The following is a 19,764-nucleotide window of genomic DNA, read 5'->3' as shown; positions in this document are numbered from 1 at the left end:
TATGGCTAGGCTGGCTATTATGGCTAGGATGGCTGGGATGACTAGAATGGCTAGAATGAATATTATGGCTAGGCTGGCTATTATGGCTAGGATGGCTGGGATGACTAGAATAGCTAGAATGACTATTATGGCTAGGCTGGATATTATGGCTAGGCTGGCTGGGATGACTAGGCTGGCTGGGATGACTAGGCTGGCTGGGATGACTAGGCTGGCTGGGATGACTAGGCTGGCTGGGCTGGCTGGGCTGGCTGGCCAGGCTGGCTGGCCCATTCCTCCATTCTCCCATCCCTCACCCCCCATCTCCCCCTCCCATCACTCCTCCCCTCACCCCCCTCACCCCACCACCACCACCACCACCACCCCTCCACGTCTCACCTCCTGCAGGCAACAGGGGCAGCAGCAGCTGCCGCATCGTAGCGGGCGGTGCAGGTGCAGCACCTCCTGCCCGGCGTTGTCCGTCACCTGGATCTCGAACGGACGCAGGGGCCCGCAGCACTGGCGGGTACAGCAGTCAGTGCGCTCTGCCGCAAAGTAAACCTGCTGGCCCACACTGTTCTTCACCACGTAGCGGTTGTTCGTCTCGAAGCCCAGGATGGCTGTCGTGCGGGGGAGAGGGGGAGGAGGAGGGGAGGAGGGGGAGGAGGGGGGAGAGGAGGGGGGGGAGAGGGGGGGGAGGAGAGGGTGAGGAGGAGGAGGAAGGAAGGGGAGGGGGGAGGAGGAGGGGGGAGGAGGAGGAGGGGGGAGGAGGAGGAGGGGGAGAGGAGGGGGAGAGGGGGAGAGGGGAGGAGGAGAGGAGGAGGGGGAGAGGAGGAGGGCGAGAGGAGGAGGGGGGAGGAGGAGGAGGGAGGAGAGGGTGAGGAGGAGGAAGGAAGGGGAGGGGGGAGGAGGAGGGAGGAGGGGAGGAGGAGGGGGGGAGGAGAGGGTGAGGAGGAAGGAAGGGGAGGGGGTAGGAGGAGGGGGGAGGAGGGGGGAGGTGGAAGAGGGAGGAGGAGGGGGGGAGGAGAGGGGGAGGAAGAGGGGAGGAGGAGGGGGGGAGGAGAGGGGGAGGAAGAGGGGAGGAGGAGGGGGGGAGGAGAGGGTGAGGAGGAGGAAGGAAGGGGAGGGGGGAGGAGGAGGGGGGAGGAGGAGAAGGGGGAGGAGGCGTGGTTTGCGGCAGCGTTTCGGGGAGAGATTTGGGGGTGGAGTTTGTGGAGGGGGGAGGGGTTTGGGGGTGGGGTTTGTGGAGGGGGGAGGGGTTTGGGGGTGGAGTTTGTGGAGGGGGGAGGGGTTTGGGGGTGGGGTTTGTGGAGGGGGGAGGGGTTTGGGGGTGGGGTTTGTGGAGGGGGGAGGGGTTTGGGGGTGGGGTTTGTGGAGGGGGGAGGGGTTTGGGGGTGGGGTTTGTGGAGGGGGGAGGGGTTTGGGGGAAGGTTGAGCCATCGTCAGGCTTCATCAGCTGTCAGGCATCTACCGCTTTCAGCCATCAGCAGCCTTCAGCCTTCATCGTCAGCCTTCAGCCATCGTCAGCCTTCAGCCATCGTCATTCAGCCTTCAGCCATCATCGTCAGCCTTCAGCCTTCATCGTCAGCCTTCAGCCATCGTCAGCCTTCAGCCATCATCATCAGCCTTCAGCCATCATCGTCAGCCTTCAGCCATCATCGTCAGCCTTCAGCCATCATCATCAGCCTTCAGCCATCATCGTCAGCCTTCAGCCATCATCATTCAGCCTTCAGCCATCATCGTCAGCCTTCAGCCATCATCGTCAGCCTTCAGCCATCATCATCAGCCTTCAGCCATCGTCATCAGCCTTCAGCCTTCAGCCATCGTCAGCCTTCAGCCATCGTCATTCAGCCTTCAGCCATCGTCATTCAGCCTTCAGCCATCGTCATTCAGCCTTCAGCCATCATCATTCAGCCTTCAGCCATCGTCAGCCTTCAGCCATCATCATTCAGCCTTCAGCCATCGTCATCAGCCTTCAGCCTTCAGCCATCGTCAGCCTTCAGCCATCATCATTCAGCCTTCAGCCATCGTCATTCAGCCTTCAGCCATCGTCATTCAGCCTTCAGCCTTCAGCCATCGTCAGCCTTCAGCCTTCAGCCATTGTCAGCCTTCAGCCTTCAGCCATCGTCATTCAGCCTTCAGCCTTCAGCCATCGTCAGCCTTCAGCCTTCAGCCATCGTCAGCCTTCAGCCTTCAGCCATCGTCATTCAGCCTTCAGCCATCATCATTCAGCCTTCAGCCATCGTCATCAGCCTTCAGCCATCATCATTCAGCCTTCAGCCATCGTCATTCAGCCTTCAGCCATCGTCATTCAGCCTTCAGCCTTCAGCCATCGTCAGCCTTCAGCCTTCAGCCATTGTCAGCCTTCAGCCTTCAGCCATCGTCATTCAGCCTTCAGCCTTCAGCCATCGTCAGCCTTCAGCCTTCAGCCATCGTCAGCCTTCAGCCTTCAGCCATCGTCATTCAGCCTTCAGCCATCATCATTCAGCCTTCAGCCATCGTCATCAGCCTTCAGCCATCATCATTCAGCCTTCAGCCATCGTCATTCAGCCTTCAGCCTTCAGCCATCGTCAGCCTTCAGCCTTCAGCCATCGTCAGCCTTCAGCCTTCAGCCATTGTCAGCCTTCAGCCTTCAGCCATCGTCATTCAGCCTTCAGCCTTCAGCCATCGTCAGCCTTCAGCCTTCAGCCATCGTCATTCAGCCTTCAGCCTTCAGCCATCGTCAGCCTTCAGCCTTCAGCCATCGTCATTCAGCCTTCAGCCTTCAGCCATCGTCAGCCTTCAGCCTTCAGCCATCGTCAGCCTTCAGCCTTCAGCCATCGTCATTCAGCCTTCAGCCTTCAGCCATCGTCAGCCTTCAGCCTTCAGCCATCGTCATTCAGCCTTCAGCCTTCAGCCATCGTCAGCCTTCAGCCTTCAGCCATCGTCAGCCTTCAGCCTTCAGCCATCGTCATTCAGCCTTCAGCCTTCAGCCATCGTCAGCCTTCAGCCTTCAGCCATCGTCATTCAGCCTTCAGCCTTCAGCCATCGTCAGCCTTCAGCCTTCAGCCATCGTCAGCCTTCAGCCTTCAGCCATCGTCATTCAGCCTTCAGCCTTCAGCCATCGTCAGCCTTCAGCCTTCAGCCATCGTCATTCAGCCTTCAGCCTTCAGCCATCGTCAGCCTTCAGCCTTCAGCCATCGTCAGCCTTCAGCCTTCAGCCATCGTCATTCAGCCTTCAGCCTTCAGCCATCGTCAGCCTTCAGCCTTCAGCCATCGTCATTCAGCCTTCAGCCTTCAGCCATCGTCAGCCTTCAGCCTTCAGCCATCGTCATTCAGCCTTCAGCCTTCAGCCATCGTCATTCAGCCTTCAGCCATCGTCAGCCTTCAGCCTTCAGCCATCGTCAGCCTTCAGCCTTCAGCCATCGTCAGCCATCGTCAGCCTTCAGCCATCATCGTCAGCCTTCAGCGAGAGGCGCTGCCATCGCTGTGTTGGCGGCATTCCGTGGCAGTTGGGGGGGTGTGACGAGGCAGTTGGGGGGGTGTGGCCAGGCAGTTGGGGGGGGTGTGGCAGTTGGGGGGGGGTGTGGCCAGGCAGTTGGGGGGGGGTGTGGCGACGCGTTTGGGGGGGGTGTGGTGGTTGTGGGGGTGTGGCGAGGTAGTTGGGGGGGGGGGGGTGTGGCCAGGCAGTTGGGGGGGGTGTGGCAGTTGGGGGGGTGTGGCCAGGCAGTTGGGGTGTGGCGAGACAGTTGGGGGGGTCTCTCCGCTCACCTTCCAGCAGCTCCACCTGCTGGTGGACCAGCACCTGGTCGATCTGCACGCGTCACAAAGACAAAGGTCCCCCGTGTAGCCTTGGCAATTCAGTCGGGGGCAAGTGCTGTTAGCGCTGTGGCACACGAGGGGGTGGGTGGCTACCAGCACCACGCCCGGCCGCCTTTGTCTCCCGAAGTGTCGATGTTTACACATTACACCAGGTACTAATTTGAGGCTGAGTCGACCTAGGGGAGGCCCAAAACCCGTTTAGATAATCGTCACCGCCAGCGTTGGCCGGGGAGCGGGAATTGAACTTGGGTGGCTAGGGTCGTAGCGCAGCGTAGCGCTAACCACTACACCACCACTCCCCACACACACACAGTACAGACACACACATCTACAGACACACACACATACCTAGAGACACACACACGCACCTACAGACACACCTACAGACACACACATCTACAGACACACACACACCTACAGACACACACACACATCTACAGACACACACACACCTACAGACACACACACACACACATACAGACACACACACCTACAGACACACACACACCTACAGACACACACACACCTACAGACACACACCTACAGACACACACACCTACAGACACACACACACCTACAGACACACACACCTACAGACAAAAAGACAAAGATCCCCCATATAGCCTTAACAGACTGTAGGGGCAAGTGCTGTTAGCGAGCACCTATGAAGGCCGGAACGGTACACGAGGGGGTGGTCAGGACCACGCCCGACCGCCTTTGTCTCCCAAGTGGCAATGTTTACACACCGCACCAGGTACTAATTTGAGGCTGAGTCGACCTAGGGGAGGCCCGGGACCGGTTCAGATAATCGTCACTGGTGTTGGCCGTGAGCGGGAATCGAACCCGGGTCGCCAGGTTTATAGCGCAGCGCGCTAACCGCTACACTACCGCTCCCCCCAAACCTACAAACACACACCTACAGACACACCTACAGACACACCTACAGACACACACACCTACACCTACACACACCTACACCTACACACACCTACACCTACACACACCTACACCTACAGACACACACCTACAGACACACACCTACAGACACACACACACCTACAGACACACACCTACACACACACACCTACAGACACACCTACAGACACGCACACCTACAGACACACCTACAGACACGCACACACCTACACACACACCTACAGACACACACACCTACACACACACCTACAGACACACACACCTACACACATACCTACAGACACACACCTACAGACACACACACCTACAGACACACACCTACAGACACACACCTACACACACACACACCTACAGACACACACACACACCTACAGACACACACACACACACCTACACACACACACACCTACACACACACACACCTACAGACACACACACACCTACACCTACACACACCTACAGACACACCTACAGACACACACACACCTACAGACACACACCTACACACACTTACACCTACACACACACACCTACAGACACACACCTACAGACACACACCTACACACCTACACACACACACCTACAGACACACACCTACAGACACACACGCTCGTGCCAATGCAAATATTGCCCACGCGCGTTGCCAGACAGCTGCGTATTGCGCAAACGGAGTCCGCCCTGAATCATCGTGGGCACGGCTGTTTACACTCGGGGTGAGGGTTCCATCCCGACCCTGACGACGCCTGCTGCTGCATGTTTGGAGTCTGCGTCTCTCTCTCATCATCATCACGGTGGCTAGGAGATGTTGACTACCTCGCCTGGTCTGCAGGAGGTCGTGGGTTCCATCCCGACCCTGACACCTGCTGTGTAGGTGGAGTTTGCTTGTCTCTCTCATCATCATCATCATCACGGTGGCTAGGAGATGTTGACTACCTCGCCTGGTTTACAGGAGGTCGTGGGTTCCATCCCGACCCTGACGACGCCTGCTGCTGTAGATTTGGAGTCTGCGCGTCTCTCTCTCTCTCTCATTATCATCACGGTGGCTAGGAGATGTTGACTACCTCGCCTCGTTCACAGGAGGTCGTGGGTTCGATCCCGACCCTGACGACGCCTGCTGCTGTATATTTGGAGTCTGCGTCTCTCTCTCTCATCATCATCATCACGGTGGCTATGAGATGTTGACTACCTCGCCTGGTGTACAGGAGGTCGTGGGTTCCATCCCGACCCTGACGACTCCTGCTGCTGCATGTTTGGAGTCTGTGTCTCTCTCTCATCATCTTCATCATCATGGTGGCTAGGAGATGTTGACTACCTCGCCTGGTCTACAGGAGGTCGTGGGTTCAATCCCGGCCCTGACGATGCCTGCTGCTGTAGATTTGGAGTCTGTGTCTGTCTCTCATCATCATCATCATTGTCACGGTGGCTAGGAGATGTTGACTACCTCGCCTGGTGTGCAGGAGGTCGTGGGTTCAATCCCGACCCTGACGACGCCTGCTGCTGTATATTTGGAGTCTGCGTCTCTCTCTCATCATCATCACGGTGGCTATGAGATGTTGACTACCTCGCCTCGTTCACAGGAGGTCGTGGGTTCCATCCCGACCCTGACGACGCCTGCTGCTGCTGTAACATTTGGAGTCTGCGTCTCTCTCTCTCTCTCGTCACCATCATCATCATCTCATCATCATCAGCTCAGTTGATGATGATGATGATGACGATGATGATGCAGCGAGCACGTGTGGCCAAAAGGGTCGCTTCGGAGGCGAAGCGCTAGCTACGCTTAGCTCAGTGGGATCCTCCACCTGCGTCACCTGCCACGTGCACCGTGCCTGGTGCGCCGGTGCCGAACTCCGTTGGCGCCGTGCTCAGCCCAGCAGTGCCCATCAGCGGTGCCGCCGGGGGAATGACACTCAAACCGTGGGTCTCTGTGTGGTAAACTTGACTCCCGTGGTAAACTGGAGCTCCATGGTAAAGTGGACCCCCCGTGGTAAAGTGGACCCCCAGTGGTAAACTGGACTTCCGTAATAAACTGGACTCCCGTGGTAAACTGGACCCCCCTGGTAAACTGGATTCCCATGGTAAACTGGACTGCCGTGGTAAATTGGATCCCCATGGTAAAGTGGACCCCCCCTGGTAAACTGGACTCCCATGGTAAACTTGGACTGCCGTGGTAAACTGGACTCCCATGGTAAATTGGATCACCATGGTAAACTGGACTCCCGTGGTAAACTGGAGCTCCATGGTAAAGTGGACCCCCATGGTAAACTGGACTCCCGTTGTAAACTGGACCCCCATGGTAAACTGGATCCCAGCGGTAAACTGAATCCCAACGGTAAACTGGACTCCCACGGTAAAGTGGACCCCCCGTGGTAAACTGGATCCCCATGGTAAACTGGACCCCCGTGGTAAACTGGACCCCCGTGGTAAACTGGATCCCAACGGTAAACTGGACTCCCCTGGTAAACTGGCCCCCAGTGGTAAACTGGACTCCCAAACATCAAGTCGAGCCACTTTTTGCTCCACCGCCACCGCAAACTTCATGGTAAAGTGGACCCCCATGGTAAACTGAACCCTCATGGTAAAGTGGCCCCCCGTGGTAAAAACATCAGCCTAAGACTAAAAGAACATCAGAGAAACATTAAATTATCTCAAACACAACTGTCGGCAGTGGCAGAGCATGCCTGTCAACAAGGACGCTCAGTTGATTTTGACAATGTTGCAGTGGTGCGTAAAACTAATTATTACCGGCAAAGACTAATTAGAGAATCCGTTGAAATTGAGAGGAACAAGAATAACTTTAATGGCTCTGACAGCTACGGGCTTAGTGCGGCCTGGAAGCGTATTGTTAAATAGTACACATTACATTTTGATTTAAAGCTTTAGTGGCTGCAGTGATTCATGTTCTTGGCTCTTTCGATGGAGTCGCGTTGGGGGGGGAAGCAATACCATAATGGAATATCTATGTTTGTTTGTTTCGTTGTTTCACTTCGGCGTGGCTTTGCCGAGGAAGCTAAGAATATGAATGCACATTACAATTCCTCATAGGGGAAACACATACTAATTAACGGATTACTAACATAGCATATAATCACAATAACACGCATTACAACTAATTACTAATCTACAACTCATTACTAATCATAACCAATGACTGATTGCTAATGGATTATATAATTACAATACCCCCCTCCGCCTCTAATCACTGCAACTGATATGAGTTAAGTGATGACGTCAGCCTGCTGCTGCTGCTCTATATAAAACCGGGAGCAAGCGAGGGCTTTACCATTCTGGCGAATTGCCCGATGATGATGCTGGGGATGTATTTACCAGCGAAACGTCGTACTCAAACTGTAAATGTTGTGGATTCACTCTTCAACACACCGGTGGGCTAAAGTAGTGAACTAATTGTCCTTTGTCAACGTGACACTTTTTTTTGCTGATTGGCCGTGTCGGGTGGTGGAGGGTTACGACACATTTATAAACAACGCGATCCAACCCAAAAACACCTTTATTATGGATGATCACTACGATGACGTCGTCAATGACGACGATGTCGATGATCACTACGATGACGTCATCGACGACGATGACGACAGCGATGACGTCGTCAACGGTGACGATGACAATGTAGACGATATCCTTAGCTTTTGATTTAAAGCTTTCGTGACTGCAGTAATTCATATTCTTAGTTTTTTCGGTAAAGTCACGTTGAAGAGAAACAACAAAATAACAAAATATATATAAAACAATAAAAAATTATCACGACGTTTCGACCATAACTCAAACGGTCATCATCAGGTGTGTCGGTTTGCATAAATTTATGCCGTTTTCAAAATAAATTTATGCAAACCGACACACCTGATGATGACCGTTTGAGTTATGGTCGAAACGTCGTGAGAATTTTTTATTGTTTTATATATATTTTGTTATTTTGTTGTTTCTCTTCAACGTGACTTTACCGAAAAAACTAAGAATATGAATTACTGCAGTCACGAAAGCTTTAAATCAAAAGCTAAGGATATCGGCTACATTGTCATCGTCACCGTTGACGACGTCATCGCTGTCGTCATCGTCGTCGATGACGTCATCGTAGTGATCATCGACATCGTCGTCATCGACGACGTCATCGTAGTGATCATCCATAATAAAGGTGTTTTTGGGTTGGATCGCGTTGTTTATAAATGTGTCGTAACCCTCCACCACCCGACACGGCCAATCAGCAAAAAAAAGTGTCACGTTGACAAAGGACAATTAAATTTTGATTTAAAGCTTTCGTGACTGCAGTAATTCATATTCTTAGTTTTTTCGGTAAAGTCACGTTGAAGAGAAACAACAAAATAACAAAATATATATAAAACAATAAAAAATTCTCACGACGTTTCGACCATAACTCAAACGGTCATCATCAGGTGTGATGACCGTTTGAGTTATGGTCGAAACGTCGTGAGAATTTTTTATTGTTTTATATATATTTTGTTATTTTGTTGTTTCTCTTCAACGTGACTTTACCGAAAAAACTAAGAATATGATATCCTTAGCTCTTTGGGCAAAGTCACGTTGAAGGGAAACAATAAAATAATAAAAATATATATCTATAAAACAATAAAAAAATTCTCACGACGTTTCGACCATAACACAAACGATGACGACCCCTTTGTGTTATGGTCGAAACGTCGTGAGAATTTTTTTGTTTAATTGTTTTATAGATATATTTTATTATTGTATTGTTTCCCTTCAACGTGACTTTACCCAAAGAGCTAAGAATATGAATTTACTGCAGTCACGAAAGCTTTTTAAATCAAAATTTACGGTAGACGATGTCACGGCGGGAGGTGTTGCTAGGCCGTGACTCAAGCGGGGAGGGGTTACGCAATCCGGGGAGGGTGAGGGAGGGGTTACGCAATCCGGGGGAGGGTGAGGGCGGGGTTACGCAATCCGGGGGAGGGTGAGGGGAGGATTACGCAATCGGGGGTGGGGTCGGATTGCCCAATCCTCACGAGTCAAACGATTTCCGGTTCATGAATATTCATGAGGAAATTGTCTGCGCGAAACCTCGTGTTTATAGGTATCGGGATGCGTACAGCGAGGGGGGGAAAAAAAACAGTATTTGATCCCCTGCTGCTTTTGTACGTTTGCCCACCGACAAAAAAAATGATCGGTCTATAATTTTAATGGTAGGTTTATTTGAACAGTGAGAGGCAGAATAATAACAACAAAAAAATCCAGAAAAACGGCATGTACATTTTTTTTATAAATTGATTTGCATTTTAATGAGGGAAATAAGTATTTGACCCCTCTGAATAACATGACTTAGTACTTGGTGGCAAAACCCTTGTTGGCAATCACAGAGGTCAGACGTTTCTTGTAGTTGGCCACCAGGTTTGCACACATCTCAGGAGGGATTTTTTGTCCCACTCCTCTTTGCAGATCTTCTCCAAGTCATTAAAGTTTCGAGGCTGACGTTTGGCAACTCGAACCTTCAACTCCCTCCACAGATATTTTTTTTATGGGATTAAGGTCTGGAGACTGGCTAGGCCACTCCAGGACCTTAATGTGCTTCTTCTTGAGCCACTCCTTTGTTGCCTTGCCCGTGCGTTTTGGGTCATTGTCATGCTGGAATACCCATCCACGACCCATTTTCAATGCCCTGGCTGAGGGAAGGAGGTTCTCACCCAAGATTTGACGGTCCATGGCCCCGTCCATCGTCCCTTTGATGCGGTGAAGTTGTCCTGTCCCCTTAGCAGAAAAAGACCCCCAAAGCATAATGTTTCCACCTCCATGTTTGACGGTGGGGATGGTGTTCTTGGGGTCATAGGCAGCATTCCTCCTTCTCCAAACACGGCGAGTTGAGTTGATACCAAAGAGCTCCATTTTGGTCTCATCTGACCACAACACTTTCACCCAGTTGTCCTCTGAATCATTCAGATGTTTATTGGCAAACTTCAGACAGGCATGTATATGTGCTTTCTTGAGCAGGGGGACCTTGCGGGCGCTGCAGGATTTCAGTCCTTCACGGCGTAGTGTGTTACCAATTGTCTTCTTGGTGACTATGGTCCCAGCTGCCTTGAGATCATTGACAAGATACTCCCGTGTAGTTCTGGGCTGATTCCTCACCGTTCTCATGATCATTGCAATTCTACGAAGTGAGATCTTGCATGGAGCCCCAGGCCGAGGGAGATTGACAATTCTTTTGTGTTTCTTCCATTTGCGAATAATCGCACCAACTGTTGTCACCTTCTCACCAAGCTGCTTGGCAATGGTCTTGTAGCCATTCCAGCATTGTGTAGGTCTACAATCTTGTCCCTGACATCATTGGAGAGCTCTTTGGTCTTGGCCATGGTGGAGAGTTTGGAATCTGATTGATTGATTGCTTCTGTGGACAGGTGTCTTTTATACAGGTAACAAGCTGAGATTAGGAGCACTCCCTTTAAGAGTGTGCTCCTAATCTCAGCTCGTTACCTGTATAAAAGACACCTGGGAGCCAGAAATCTTTCTGATTGAGAGGGGGTCAAAAACTTATTGCCCTAATTAAAATGCAAATCAATTTATAACATTTTTGACATGCGTTTTTCTGGATTTTGTTGTTGTTATTCTGTCTCTCACTGTTCAAATAAACCTACCATTAAAATTATAAACTGATCATTTCTTTGTTAGTGGGCAAACGTACAAAATCAGCAGGGGATCAAATACTTTTTTCCATCACTGTACCTGTTACACCTTACACTACTATACACTACACTACACTATACACTACACTACTATACACTACACTACTATACACTACACTACTACACACTACTCTATACACTACACTACACACTACACTATACACTACACTATACACTACTATACACTACACTACTACACACTACACTACTATACACTACACTATACACTACACTATACACTACACTATACACTACTATACACTACACTATACAATACACTACACACTACTATTCACACTATACACTACTATACACACTACACTACTATACACTACACTACTATACACTACACTACTATACACTACACTATACACTGCACTACTATACACTACACTACTATACACTACACTATACTACACACTACACTGCTATACACTACACTACAACATACCTGTTACCCCTTATCAGTGCCCTACCTTGTTACAGACCAATTCAGACCTTCATGGTCACCCCGTGCCGACTATAAACCTCAACGCTCATCCATCATCACAAGGGAGACAACACACACCCATGGACACTCACATTTGTGAGGCCCGCATTGAAACGTCTGTAAGCAGTATGGACCTCAAGACCCAATTTCCCCGTACATGAATACGGGGTAGACCGTTACGGGTTGGCGGATATCAGGTTGATAAGTACAAATATAGAAATTTAAAGAAGGATTAACCCTATTTCGTCAAAAACAAACACAGGCGGTGGCTTAACAACTCTGGGTTTGTTTTAGTGGCACCGAGTCGTAAGGCCTCGTGGAAGCTATTGCAGCTCCTGTTCCAGAAGCCACCCCCGGCTATCACGAATGGTAGCTCACACGGAGTGGAAGACTCTCGCGTGGAAATTGACGAGCGGCCCAAATAGCTCGCAGACTCCAAATATACAGCAGCAGCAGCAGGCGTCAGGGGTCGGGATCAAACCCACGACCTCCTGTATACCAGGCGAGGTAGTCAACATCTCCTAGCCACCCTGATGATGATGATGAGAGAGACACGCAGACTCCAAATATACAGCAGCAGCAGCAGCAGGCGTCAGGGGTCGGGATCGAACCCACGACCTCCTGTAGACCAGGCGAGGTAGTCAACATCTCCTAGCCGCCGTGATGATGATGATGAGAGAGACGCAGACTCCAAATATACAGCAGCAGCAGCAGGCATCAGGGCTGGGGTCGAACCCACGACCTCCTGTATACCAAGCGAGGTAGTTAACATCTCCTAGCCACCGTGATTATCAGAGAGGGAGACATCGCAAACGCCAAATATACAGCAGCAGGCATCGTCAGGGTCGGGATTGAACACACGGCCTCATGTATACCACGCGAGGTAGTCAACATCTCCTAGCCACCGTGATAATGATGATGATGAGAGAGAGAGAGACACACAAACTCCAAATATACAGCAGCAGTCGGGATTGAACACACGGCCTCCTGTATACCAGGCGAGGTTGTTAACATTTTACCACTGCAGCACCTACAGCAAGGCGCCATCCAGTCTACATTAACCACGCGTCATGCGTGTGCTACAACATACACATGGGCCACCGCTCACGCGCACAAAGACAAAGATCCCCCGTGTAGCCTCAACAGACTGCTGGGGCAAGTGCTGTTAGTAGCGAGTAGCAGCACCTACGAAGGCCGGCACGGCACACGAGGGGGTGGGTGGCCAACAACCACGCCCGGCCGCCTTTGTCTCCCCCGGTGGCGATGTTTACCACGCACCGCACCAGGTACTCAGGGGAGGCCCAGGACCGGTTAAGATAATCGTCACCGGTGTTGGCGGCCGAGAGCGGGAATCGAGTTTGTAGCGCTAACCGCTACGCTACCGCTCCTCACATGAACACGCAACAACATCAACAACAACAACAACAACAACCGCCATTCGCCACTCAGTGGCGGTGACGTCACCACGGCGCTTGTGCCAGGCTAGGTGCACGTTGAGGCTACCACGTGAAGTGTCGAACGCCCGCTGGCAAGGAGGTCACGGGGCAGACCCAGCAGGTGCCACGGGTCGACTGACTGAGATGACTGGCTGACCGAAGCCACCACTTGTGCCCCCCTACTGTGCCAGGCTAGGTGCAGGAGGAGGCCGTGGGACAGACCCAGCAGGTGCCATGGGGTCCACTGACTGAGATGAGTGGCTGAAGCCACCAGCTGCGCTCTCCACTGTGCCAGGCTAGGTGCAGGAGGTCACAGGACAGACCCAGCAGGTGCCATGGGTTTACCGACTGAGATGACTGGCAGATGACACCAACTGTGCCGTGCCCCCTACTGTGCCAGGCTAGGTGCAGGAGGTCACAGGACAGACCCAGCAGGTGCCATGGGTTGACCCGACTGAGATGACTGGCAGATTACACCAACTGTGCCGTGCCCCCTACTGTGCCAGGCTAGGTGCAGGAGGACGCCGTGGGGCAGACCCAGCAGGTGCCATGGGTCAACTGACTGAGATGACTGGCAGATGACACCACCTGTGCCCTCCACTGTGCCAGGCTAGGTGCAGGTGAGCGGCCAATGCACCGCACCCCCACACGGCAAACTCACCTGGGTGAGGTATTCCAATCCTGGGGGGCAGTTTGGAATCATGGCAGGGGCATTCATCCACTGCATGGCTGGAGAAGGGGGGGGGTGTGGGGGGAGGGGTGAAGAGGGTGGGGGGGGGGGTGGTGGGGGGGAGGGGTGAAGAGGGTGGGGAGATGTCACGTTAATCCAGCAAGTCATCATAATCATCGTCACCATCATAGCCACCACCATCATCATCATCAGGTTGATGGTGGGTATGATGGTGATGATGATGATGGTGGTGTTGATGGTGGTGATGATGGTGTTGGTGGTGGTGATGATGGTATTGGTGGTGTTGGTGGTGATGATTGTGTTTGTGGTGATGATGGTGTTGGTGGTGGTGATGGTGTTGGTGATGATGATGATGTTGGTGTGATGATTGTGTTGGTGGTGATGATGATGGTGTTGGTGGTGGTGGTGATGGTGTTGGTGGTGGTGGTGATGGTGTTGGTGGTGGTGATGGTGGTGATGGTGTTGTTGGTGGTGATGGTGTTGTTGGTGGTGATGATGGTGATGATGGTGGTGATTATGGTGGTGGTGGTATTGGTGGTGGTATTGGTGGTGATGATGGTGATGATGGTGATGTTGGTGATGATGGTGGTGATGATGATGGTGGTGTTGGTGGTGATGTTGATGTTGATGATGGTGGTATTGGTGATGATGCTGGTGATGATGATGGTGGTGTTGGTGGTGATGTTGGTGATGGTGATCATGTCTCACCCGCCATGATGTCTTAAGAGTCTTCACTCACAGGCTGCTCAGAGATATGCGATCCGGTCTGAAAACACAAAGACAAAGATCCCTGTGTAGCCTTAACAGATTGTTGGGGCAAGTGCTGTTAGCGAGTAGCAGCAAAGATGAAGGTGGGTGGTGGCCAGTACCAGCCGCCTTTGACTCCCCAGTGGCGATGTTTACACACCGCACCAGGTACTCATTTGAGTCTGAGTCGATCTAGGGGAGGCCGTGAGCGGGAATCGAACCCAGGTCGATACAGACAAACACACAGACACACACACAGACACACACACAGACACACACACAGACACACAGAGACACACACACACACACAGACATACACACACACGGAGACAAAGACATACAAAGACCCCCCGTGTAGCCTTAACAGACTGTAGGGGCAAGTGCTGTTAGCGAGCACCTATTAAGGCCGGCACCGCACACGAGCGGGTGGGTGGCCAGCACCACGCCCGGCCGCCTTTGTCTCCCTAGTGGCAATGTTTACACACCGCACCAGGTACTCATTTGAGGCCGAGTCGACCTAGGGGAGGCCCGGGACCGGTTCAGATAATCGTCACTGGGTGTTGGCCGTGAGTGGGAATCGAACCCGGGTCGCCAGGTTCGTAGTGCAGCGCGCTAACCGCTACACCACCGCTCCCCACACACAGTCACACACACACAGTCACACACACAGTCACACACACAATCACACACATTCACACACACAATCACACACACACAGTCACACACAGACATACACAACAACAACAACCGCCATTCGCCACTAAGTGGCGGTGACGTCACCACGACGCTTGTGCCAGGCTATGTGCACCCTGAGGCCACGTGAAGTGTCGAACGCCCGCTGGCAGGAGGTCACGGGGCAGACCCAGGTGCCACGGGTCGACTGACTGAGATGAGTGGCTGATGCACCACCTGTGCCCCCTACTGTGCCAATCCGCTGTGCTTTAGCCACCCGGCGCTCTGCTCGTTGTTGTGAGCGTCGCTCCTCCGCCCTCCGTTGTTGTTGGAGGGCGACTACCTCCAACTGCCCAGTAGCATCCTTCACCAGCCTCCTCCACAGAGGCCGATCTTGACACCGCTGGTACCAGTCATCGGCAAGTCCACTAAGCTCCACGTCCTCCTGTACCACATCACTCCATCTCTTCTCTAGCCCGTGCCGCGCCCGCTTTGCCCCCTCAATCCGGCCGAACAAAAGCTGTTTCGGCATGCGGTGGCTGGGCATGCGGGCTACATGACCCAGCCATCGCACACACAGACATACACACACACACAGACATACACACACAGACATACACACACACAGTCACACACACACAGACATACACACACAGTCACACACACACAGACATACACACAGTCACACACACACAGACATACACACAGTCACACACACACAGACATACACACACACACACAGTCACACACAGACACACACAGTCACACACACAGACATACACACACAGACAGACATGCACACACAGACAGACATACACACACACAGTCACACACACACATTCACACAGTCACACACACACACAGTCACACACACACACAGTCACACACACAGACATACACACACACAGAGACGCTACGACATCATCACCACCACCACCCCGCACCTCCCATCGAGAGTGAGCACGTGGTGCACGTTCGTCACCGATGGCCACGATAGTGGTGCAGGCCTCTTTGTTTATATAAACAGGAGGACCTTCACGGCGCTAAGATGTTGACTGCCTCGCCCGGTGTGCAGGACGTCGTGGGTAGGAGATGTTGACTACCTCGCCTGGTGTACAGGACGTCGTGGGTAGGAGATGTTGACTACCTCGCCTGGTGTGCAGGACGTCGTGGGTAGGAGATGTTGACTACCTCGCCTGGTCTACAGGACGTCCTGGGTTCGATCGCGACCCTGACGATGCCTGCTGCTGTATATTTGGAGTCTGCGTCTCTCTCTCATCATCATCATCACGGTGGCTAGGAGATGTTAACTACCTCGCCAGGTCTATAGGAAGTCGTGGGTTCGATCGCGACCCTGATGATGCCTGCTGCTGCTGCATATTTGGAGTCTGCGTGTCTCTCATCATCATCATCACGGTGGCTAGGGGATGTTGACTACCTCTTCTGGTCTACAGGAGGTCGTGGGTTCGATCCCGACCCTGACGCCTGCTGTATATTTGGAATCTGCGTCTCTCTCTCATCATCATCATCATCACAGTGGCTAGGAGATGTTGACTACCTCGCCTGGTCTACAGGAGGCCGTGGGTTCGATCCCGACCCTGACATCTGCTGCTGTATATTTGGAGTCTGTGTCTCTCATCATCATCATCACGGTGGCTAGGAGATGTTAACTACCTCGCAAGGTCTACAGGAGGTCGTGGGTTCGATCCCGACCCCTGACGTCTGCTGCTGTGTGTCTGGAGTTTGTGTGTGTGTGTCTCTCATCATCATCAGGGTGGCTAGGAGATGTTGACTACCTCGCCAGGTCTACAGGAGGTCGTGGGTTCGATCCCGACCCTGATGCCTGCTGCTGTTGATTTGGAGTCTGCGTCTCTCTCTCTCATCATCACGGTGGCTAGGAGATGTTGACTACCTCGCCTGGTATACAGGAGGTCGTGGGTTCGATCCCGACCCTGACGATGCCTGCTGCTGTATATTTGGAGTCTGTGTCTCTCATCATCATCATCACGGTGGCTAGGAGATGTTAACTTCCTCGCCAGGTATACAGGAGGTCGTGGGTTCGATCCCGACCCCTGACCCCTGCTGCTGTGTGTCTGGAGTTTGTGTGTCTCTCTCTCGTGCTCTCCCCACGGTCGCGCGGATTTCAAATCGTTCCACATGAAGGATTCAACGTCACAGCGTTTAGAGTGTTTGATGCTGCTGCAGCTCTACATTTCCACTTGATGATTTGTGATCTCCAGGGTCGCATCTGAATTTTTGTTTTTAGCTACGTAGCTAAGTGGGCCTTACCCGGTAAAATAATAAAAACAAAAAGACGTGATAATAGCGAGCGATATTTACTTACGTTTTAAAAATAAGCGATGACTGGGTTGGCCCACTTCTCGCCCTGCACTGAAACTAAACTTGTGATTTAAAGCTTTCGTGACTGCAGTGATTCATATTCTTGGTTCTTTCGGTAAAGTCACCACGTAGAAGGGAAACAATAAAATAATAACATATATAAAACAAGATATTTTATTATTATTATTTTAATAATAAAGCAATAATTTTTATTTAGCATTATTTTATTATATTTTATTATTTTATTGTTTCCCTTCAACGTGACTTTACCGAAAGAACCAAGAATATAAAACTAAACTATTTTTTGTTTTGCCCGGTAAGGCCGCCCTGAGCAGGGATGGAGCTCTCTGCTCGCCACCGCAAACGATAGATCACACCAAGCGAGGGATTTTCATCGTCATCATCATCGTCGTCGTCCTCACGTGGAAATGTATAGCGGGAGCTAAAATACTCAGTAAACGCCGTGGGTGACGTCGATTCTGAATGTGGAGGGAGGTAAACGCGGGAGGACCCGGGGAGACAAATCCACGCCACCACCACGGGGAGAGAGACAGAGAGAGAGACGCGCAGATCGAACTCACGACCTCCTCCTGTACACCAGGCGAGGTAGTAAACATCTTCTAGCCACCGTGATGATGATGATGATGAGAGAGAGAGAGAGACGCAGACTCCAAATATACAGCAGCAGCGGCAGACATCGTCAGGGTCGGGGTAGAACCCACTACCTCCTGTAGACCAGGCGAGGTAGTTAACATCTCATAACCACCGTGATGATGATGATGAGAGAGAGACGCAGACTCCAAATCTACAGCAGCAGGCATCGTCAGGGGTCGGCATCGAACCCACGACCTCCTGTAGACCAGGCGAGGTAGTCAACATCTCCTAGCCACCGTGATGATGATGATGAAAGAGAAAGATACGCAGATTCCAAATATACAGCAGCAAGCATCGTCAGGGTCGGGGTAGAACCTACGACCTCCTGTATACCAGGCGAGGTAGTCAACATCTCATAGCCACCGTGATGATGATGAGAGAGAGAGACACGCAGACTCTAAATAAAGAGCAGGGGGTCAGAGTTGGGATCGAACCCACGACCTCCTGTAGACCAGGCGAGGTAGTCAACATCTCCTAGCCACCGTGATGACGATGAGAGAGAGACGCAGACTCCAAATATACAGCAGGCGTCACGGTCGGGATTGAACCCACGACCTCCTGTAGACCAGGCGAGGTAGTCAACATCTCCTAGCCACCGTGATGATGATGATGAGAGAGAGAGAGACACGCAGACTCTAAATAAAGAGCAGGAGGTCAGGGTCGGGATCGAACCCACGACCTCCTCCATACCAGGCGAGGGATACGACACCACACCATCATGGCATACCCCTGAAACAAATAAATAAAGAGTTCCCCTTTTTAACGACGGCAATCCTACGCATCTCTGTGCGTCTCCGGAAGTCTATGAATCTCTACGGGTCCCTGTGTGTGTATGTTGAGCTTCTATCGGGAGCGGTGGGTGTGGTGGTTAGCGCTACGCTGCGCTACGAACCTCGCGACCCGGGTTCGATTCCCGCTCGCGGCCACCAACACGAGGTGACGATTGTCTGCACCGGTTCTGGGCCTCCGCTAGGTCGGCTCAGCCTCAAATGAGTACCCGGTGCGATGCGTAAACGTCGCCACTGGGGGAGGCAAAGGCGGCCGGGCGTGGTGCTGGTAGCCACCCCACCCCCTCGTGTGCCACAGTGCCGGTAGCCTTCGTAGGTGCTGCTACTCGCTACTAACAGCACTTGCCCCTACAGTCTGTTGTAGGCTGTACGGGGACCTTTGTCTGTGTCTACCTTCATAGGTGCTGCTACTCGCTACTAACAGCACTTGCCCCTACGGTCTGTTGTAGGCTACACGGGGGATCTTTATCTGTGTCTACCTTCATAGGTGTTGCTACTCGCTACTAACAGCACTTGCTCCTACGGTCTGTTGTAGGCTATACGGGGGATCTTTGTCTGTATCTACCTT

The 19,764-nt window shown here is 52.1% G+C and overlaps 1 protein-coding gene across 2 annotated transcripts in view; it reads right to left on the bottom strand.

Moving 5' to 3' along the window:
• LOC116956798 (phospholipid scramblase 1-like) overlaps positions 1-19,764 on the bottom strand; it is a 58,243-nt gene that overhangs the window by 14,022 nt on the left and 24,457 nt on the right. For both annotated transcript variants that reach the window (XM_076063643.1, XM_076063644.1), the window contains exons 2-5: positions 14,704-14,761; positions 13,966-14,033; positions 3,727-3,769; positions 376-596 (exon numbers count right to left, since the gene is read on the bottom strand). In XM_076063643.1, coding sequence (XP_075919758.1) covers positions 376-596; positions 3,727-3,769; positions 13,966-14,033; positions 14,704-14,710 — 339 coding nt within the window. In that variant the 5' untranslated portion in view covers positions 14,711-14,761. The remainder of the gene's footprint in view (positions 1-375; positions 597-3,726; positions 3,770-13,965; positions 14,034-14,703; positions 14,762-19,764) is intronic.

This window comes from Petromyzon marinus, unplaced genomic scaffold (assembly GCF_048934315.1).
Source record: "Petromyzon marinus isolate PM22_M1 ecotype Great Lakes invasive population unplaced genomic scaffold, UKy_Petmar_22M1.pri1.0 PM_Scaffold_17, whole genome shotgun sequence".
Classification (NCBI taxonomy): Eukaryota; Metazoa; Chordata; class Hyperoartia; order Petromyzontiformes; family Petromyzontidae; genus Petromyzon; species Petromyzon marinus.
This window is presented reverse-complemented; position numbering and strand designations above follow the sequence as displayed.